The sequence below is a fragment of the Malaclemys terrapin genome, chromosome 10 (assembly GCF_027887155.1).
Source record: "Malaclemys terrapin pileata isolate rMalTer1 chromosome 10, rMalTer1.hap1, whole genome shotgun sequence".
NCBI lineage: Eukaryota > Metazoa > Chordata > Testudines > Emydidae > Malaclemys > Malaclemys terrapin.
Genome location: NC_071514.1, coordinates 18,909,259 through 18,916,747, shown reverse-complemented (window position 1 = coordinate 18,916,747; position 7,489 = coordinate 18,909,259). Strand labels below are relative to the sequence as shown.

Here is a 7,489-nt window from a genome sequence, read left to right as displayed (position 1 = left end):
GGGAGGGCTCAGTGCTGTTGGGCAGGCTAATTTTTTTATAAATTGATCACAGATAAGAATAGAGGGTCATTTCCCACTCTTCCCCCCCCCCCCCCCCAAGTTACTTTAATCTAACAAAAATATTTACCAACCCAGGCAATAAGTTGAATGTAAGTTGACTTTATTACCTTTTAGTGACGTGAAATGATCGGTTGCTGGGTGACCTTGCTTCTGATTTTATGATCTAGACTAGCTCTTAGAGCAGAGGGGTGTGGCTACAGTATTGAATTAGCACTGAGTTGTCAAGTTTCTCTTGAAGTGATCAGAGGTTCAGTGTCAGTGCTGTGATAGTACCAGAGGAGCAATAATCTAATAAAAGGCATTTTCCATTTGTTATGAGAAAGATCTTACTTGCAGATCAAGGTTGAGAGAGATAAATACCTGACAACAGGAGCTGTCAAGTCCTGAGAAAGAAAAGGTCGTGCTTCTGTGCCCCTTAGCAAACCTGTGAAAACCGGCAAGGAACCGTGATCTGAAATCTTGGATTAGACCAAGTGAAGATAAAAAGCTTGTGTGCTACTTACTGAAATGCTTTCCCAGACTGGAACACCATAGTCTGGATGGCATGGTTTGGTTTTGTGTAGAGGGTTATTTGAAGTGTTTTCAGTGGAAATCAAAGCTTTTCAACTAAGAAGACATGGAAGAGAAAGGAGGAGTGGGTACTTTTGAAAGCAGCCCTGTCTCTAACGGTCCTTGGTGCAAGGTGAGGAAAATAACTAACTTATTTGTTTTATTAAAGAAAATATTCTATCCTTGTGGTGTTTACAAGTGACTTCAGCAGACCAATATCTTTTAAATTAAACTGCACACACAACCTCTGTACCAGCCATTCTAAACAACTGGGGGAAAAATTTTCTTGGAGCAAGGCTATGCTAAACTTTAGAAATACAAATTAAATGGTGAAGTTTGTTACACTGGAAGCTTCAAATATCTGAGTAACTGTTTTTGTGCTACAGAAATGAATGAAACTATTTTTCACAGGTGTCCAAACTCCAGAAAGCTCTCAAAATTTTAGCAAAGCTGCTGTTCGGCATTTGCAGGTCAACTATGTTAAGTAAAATCCCAGAGAGTATAAAGTAACATATGCATTAACTAATGCAAACAAGTCGACTACATAACTTCATGTCTGAGGGCAAACTTCTAATATTCTACCAAAGCTCCCTAGACACAATTAACTTCACTGATGAGAACAGCTGTGCTTCTTGTCAAATCTTGTACAAAGACATTTTGAGATTGTGTTGTGTTTGGTTGTATTTGTAACTTGATAGCATGTAACAACATTGTCCTCAGTTCACGTATAACCACAGTAGTAATGTTGACATCCTGCTTTGCCTTTTTTTTTTTAAGTATAAAGGCTTGTTTCCTGTGTTTGAAATTTGACAGATTTCCAATTTGGACAGGTGAATGTGTTTATATTAATCTCATCCTGTTACATGAGATTCAAAGATTAAGGTTTCAGGCACTGGGCATTCAATCTTGATTTTTGGTTTCCTGTAAAATATTGATTTTGTTGTTGTCGTCATCCTTTAAGATTCTTCAGGGGGGCTAAATATCCTTGGAGTGACTCATGGTTGTGCAGGGGAAAATATTAGCATGTGTATTGACTTGTTAGGAAGTCACAACCCATTGCATGCACTGGGTGTGAGATGGTGGGGATAGGTAGTATCGCTGCTATTTTTTGAGCAAATATTAAGTAGTGTTACACTCATTCTTGCATACATTCTTGCATAGTCCTATATCTAGTTTTGACTCCAGTTCAAAATGGCGTCAAGGTCCTTTTCCTGGTAGTAGTAGTATTAGAGATTTTGAGAGAATGTATCTGGGAAGCTTGGACCCCAAAGAGTATTTTGGTATTTGATGCTGCCTTCAAAATGTTCGTATTGAAAAAAGAAGCTGACATTTTAAAAGGAAAGGTTTCACTTCTACACCTGGTCAAATAGTTAAGAAACAGTATTCACATACATTCATTCCCATTCTGAACAGCTGTTTGATTTGATCAGTGTGCGTGTGTGTGTGTCTATGCACTCTTCAGGTTTTTGTTCTCATGAGTTTTTAAGGAATGACTGCTCTCCGGGAGAATCCCCATATTTATATGCAAACGAGTATTCGTTGTTGTTGTTGCCATTTACTGCTCATTATTCCTTACTTTCCTGTTTAAACAGTTTGATATCCAAAAAGGGAGCAGAAACAAAACTATGTGATTTAGGAGACCAATCACAAACTACAAATCGAGAATGGGGACTAATCAAAGTGAGCAATATTCAAACACACAACTGAAAATTGTTCATCCAAACTATTTGGCAAGCGGTTACAGATAAAAATATGTTCACAGAAAGCGGGATCAGTTTGCAAACAGAAAAAAGTCTGTATTCAGTGGATAACTTATTCACCAGCAGTCCTGATATCTAAAGAAAATCTTAGGGTTATAAATGAATTAACTATTTTGAAGACAACCTAACAAGTCATTCTGCACCTGTCCCCCTTTCTCAGTAAGATTTTTTTCGCATACACTCTTACGTGATTATCGGGAGCCTTTTTAGGAGGGAAAATTTGAGTTCCTGGGAACCTCAGCTAGATGCGAGATTGCAGTAGGAGTGAACATACTGAATAGTAATAGAGTTCTTTACAGGTCCGCAAGTTTGGAAAGCAGGTAAAGTTTTACATACTCCTATTTGTGACCTTTTAAAATATGACATTCCCCTCTAAAAGTTATGGCTTTTTATACATTTCCATGAAAAATAAAAGAGGAAAAACCTAGATGACGTTTTCAATTCTATTTAAGATGTACTGTAGTCTTATTAATTTTTCATCAATGTTGCAGTGCATTTTCTAACTAAACGTTGACCTTACTAACTCTTTAAGACCAGGTTTCCAGTTCTAACCTTCACTTGTAGGTGCAATTTTGCACCTGCAAATAATTGTCTGCAAATTGTTACTAGTTAGATACCTACTTGTTTGTAACCTAAAATCAAGTAGTTGGAGATGTCTACTAAATTTGCACCCACAATTCATTATGGTTTCAAAAATGAATACAAGTATTTATAGGCACAGAATTGCACCCTGGAAACTGGAGGATGGGTTATAGCCCAGTTGAAAACATGCTCCTATATCTGCCAATGTGCTCATCACTGTATAAGATGCTCCCAAAGATGCTCTCAGGCGCTTACAGTCTAAAACACTGATTGGACAAGATGCACTGGGAGACATTTCATATTCCCCTTCCTCCCAATTTGTATACTGTTAGTGCAGGGAGCTCATTTTTATTCCTGTTTGTGGGCCTTGCACAGAAATGAGTCTTGAGGGGTAATTTGAATGACAAAGCCCTGGCACACTCGGACTGGAAAGTTGTTTAATGGTATGGAGGAGCTATTGAGTCTGGCATTACAAGGCGGATGAAAGAAGATGATCATCTGACATGTAGGTTGAGAAGTTTAAGATGGGCCTGGGGAAACCAGTGAAGTGATTCTAAGGAAGGGAGTGCTGTGGTCTGATCAGGCAAGGATAGTAGATCACACACTTTAATATTGCCAGTGGATACATTTCATGGAGCTAGATATGATCAGAGAAGTAAAGATCATGAGGTTTTCATGAACTGGCCTTTTGGCTTTGGAGACAAGAGTTCAAATCCTGTTTCAACTCACAAGTGAAAATCAGTGTGTTGGTCTCATACTGGTCCTTATTTGTGCTTATTGTAAGACCATCAGATAATCAGGTAAACTGTCAATCTCTGCTCCAGAGAGGTTTAGGGGAGGAGTTTTTGCAAGCTTGAATTGCTGTGATTTGGAAAGCATGCATGGAGAAGCATACACAATATCTGGCTCAAGCCAGTGTTGTTAGTACCTCGATTTCATAAATACTAAATGCGCTTGCAGATTTTTAAATAAAAAGAAGCTGGCCATTTATTAACTCACTGAAATATCTGATTTTTAGGGAACAGCAGGTTACAAAACAAACTGGATTTTCAGTCTACTCAAGGGTGAACAGCAAACTTGTTTTCATGCATAGGTAACTTGCTTGTTACATCTCATTGCAAGGTGTTTTGGGCCATAGTTCACTTAATTTTTTTTTCCACCTTTAAATACTTCAAATGCACATTAATTCTTTGGGGCAAATGTATTAGTAAATGTTAATTTGACACAAGTACACAATGGTCTTGGCAACATAGCTGCAGGCTGGAAAGATTAGCTTGCTAAACACCTTGCACATGCTCTTGAGGAAACTCTCTTCAAATAGGAGCTCTGACGCTTAATTAAATACTTACACTTCGCTGTTCTGTCTCAGCTTAGATGGAAGCAATAGCACCTACTGTGTTAGCTGCTTCACAGAATATCTTCCATATGAAACTGGTATAGTAGAAAAAACGTTGTAGTGGAAATGACTGTTCGCCCTCCCTGGTGGTGGTAATTGAGAATAAATGTGCATAGTAACGTTACAGAATGGTAGCCATGTTCGTCTGTATCAGCAAAAACAACAAGGAGTCCTTGTGGCACCTTAGAGACTAACATTTATTTGGGCATAAGCTTTCGTGGGCTAAAACCCACTTCATCAGATGCATGGAGTGGAAAATATAGTAGGGTATAAATACACAGCATATGAAAAGATGGGAGTTGCCTTACCAAGTGGGGGGTCAGTGCTAACGAGCCAATTCAATTAAGGTGGAAATGGGCTAATCTCAAACTCATTAGCACTACAAAAGTGATTTTTCCTCCATTCTTGTCAACTGTTGAGAATTGCCAACTCCATGGGAGATGGGGCTGGTCGGTCATATACACGACTCTGGTCTTGCAACTAGGGCATGCATTGAGCTCATACAGGTTGTGCCATCAAGAAGCCACCTGAGAGAGGAGCTGGCTTGTTCTCCAGAATCAAAAAGCTCACTCTTTTCAATGAACGCCTCTAGCTGTTCGTGTTGTTGAGAGAGCCTTGAAAGCATGCACTGAATGGAACTGGTGCAGCGACATCTGCCTGTATTTGTAGAACCTGAGGTCTGAACTGCCCCATTCATTTAGTGGCTGCGAACTCAATACATTACATCTCAACATTGGGTAGTTAATTATTTCATGTCTCAGGAGGATCATATTGTGAAGATCTACATACTATGCTGTAAAAACAACAAGGAGTCTGGTGGCACCTTAAAGACTAACAGATTTATTTGGGCATAAGCTTTCGTGAGTAAAAACCTCACTTCTTCGGATGCAGGAGGTTTTTACTCACGAAAGCTTATGCCCAAATAAATCTGTTAGTCTTTAAGGTGCCACCAGACTCCTTGTTGTTTTTGTAGATACAGACTAACACGGCTACCCCCTGATACTTGATACTATGCTGTGAGTGACAGGTCATTTCAGCCCCAGGGGTGAGGACGCTTAGGATAGTGCTCGCTCTCTCTCTCTCTCTCTTTATATATATATACACACACACACACACACACACCTACCTCTGCCCAATCAAGAAGGAGCCAAACCCAACGAGCCTATCAGAGTCCATCAGAAAGAAGAACAGGAGTACTTGTGGCACCTTAGAGACTAACAAATTTATTAGAGCATAAGCTTTCGTGGACTACAGCCCACTTCTTCGGATGCATCTGAGGCCCCTCCCCTCCCAAAGGGAAGCCAAGTTCGAAAAGCCAAACTCCAGGAGCCCAGCAGAGCCCTTGGGTGCATTTGAAGCTGAAGGAGGAGCTGAGCCAGTGGCCCTGGAACACTTTTTATAGTTGGGGGGAGGGGATTCTGAAAGCCAGCTAATGAAGCTGTAAACCAGCTGTGTTCCAAAGCAATGTGAAAAAGCGCAATTCCCACTCACCCCACACGGGTGCAGCACAGCTCCCAGATTCTCAAGAATCGCAAAATAATGCTAGTTTTGTTCTGACAGCACCAGCAAACTTTTTTCACAGTAAAACCTGGGGGTGCTGCAGCACCTCCTGCATCCCTAGTTCCCATGCCTATGAGCTGAGCCCAGACAGCAGGTGTGATTATATTTTGACAGGTTTCAGAGTAGCAGCCGTGTTAGTCTCTATGATTATATTTTGAAATCTCCACAATCTGCTGAGGATGGTCTCGTGAGTGGGGCTTATTTTGTGAGTGGAGTTTGGAAAAGTACCATACTTCTCTCCCCCGCATCCCAATTTTTGCCACTATATAAAACAAGTTTAACTTGGAAGTTACAGTATCATCTGCAGCATAGCCACTTGCCTTTCCTCACTCGTCAGCGGCCACAGTACAGATGTTCCTTATGGTCCTTTCAGTCGTTCATGTAATAGCTTTAATTTTAAAATGAGAGCAAGTGAAACCGCATCCCGTCTGAAGAGAGACAGCTCCTCCCTTCAAACAGTTGGTAGATAAGCATGGCATGACACATTTAGGTTTATCCAAAACTACCGGCAGAAACACTGAAGCCCTGCACAAGAGTCTAACTTTACAGCTCAGCTCTTGCCCTGAATCCTCCGTGGAAGGACAGGCAACTTCCAATGTATACATGTGCATTAGACATACATAGACATAGGCAGAGAAGTTGGTGGAGTCTGGCCAAGTGTCTACTCCAGGGGTGGGCAAACCTTTTGGCCCGAGGGCTACATCGGGGAATAGAAATTGTATGGTGGGCCATGAATGCTCACAAAATTGGGGTTAGGGTACGGGATGGGGTGAGGGCTCTGGTTGGGGGTGCGGGCTCTGGGGATGAGGAGTTTGGGGTATAGGAGGGTGCTCTGGGCTGGGACTGAGGGGTTCGGGGCTGGGGGTGCGGGAAGGGGTGTAGGTTCTGGCTGGGGGTGCGGGCTCTGGGGTGGGGCTGGGGATGAGAAGTTTGGGGTGCAGGAGGGTGCTCTATGCTGGAATCAAGGGGTTTTGAGAGTGGGAGGGGGATCAGGGCTAGGGCAGGGGGTTGGGGTATGGGGAGAGGCTCAGGGGTGCAGGCTCCGAGCAGCGCTTACCTCAAGTGGCTCCCAGAAGCAGTGGTATGTCCCTTCTCCAGCTCCTATGGGTGGAGTGGCCCCCGACCCTGCTAGCACCAGAGCGGGGCCTTGCAGCTGCTTCCAGGAGCCACATGATGTGGCCCCTGACCTTATGCCCCATCTGGAGCACCAGAGCGGCCCCCAACCCAGCGCCCCGGTTGGAGCACCGGAGCGGGGCCAAGCTGCATGGTGCAGCGCCGGAGCAGCCCCTGATCTGGCGCCCTGGCTGGAGTGCCGGAGTAGGGCAAGCCCCAGATCCCGCTCCCCAGTGGGAGCTTGCGGGCCAGCTTAAAACGGCTCACGGGCTGGATCCGGCTCACGGGCCATAGTTTGCCCACCCCAGTCGACTCTAACGGTAGAATACAGCTTCAGGTATACGGAAGCTAGTTCTTTAGACTGTGAGAGAAGGGAGCAAAATATATATTGCCCAAAATATATATGCCTGCCTCTGCGCTGGGCCCTAGCAAAGCTCTTCCATGTGTGCCTAGATTGATGCATGTGAGT

General features: G+C 43.0%; 1 protein-coding gene across 1 annotated transcript in view; it reads left to right on the top strand.

The window, feature by feature from the left end:
- The first annotated feature begins 297 nt into the window (after window positions 1-297).
- PDE8A (phosphodiesterase 8A) overlaps window positions 298-7,489 on the top strand; it is a 258,360-nt gene continuing 251,168 nt past the window's right edge. The window contains exon 1 of the mRNA XM_054042371.1: window positions 298-742. Coding sequence (XP_053898346.1) covers window positions 677-742 — 66 coding nt within the window. The 5' untranslated portion in view covers window positions 298-676. The remainder of the gene's footprint in view (window positions 743-7,489) is intronic.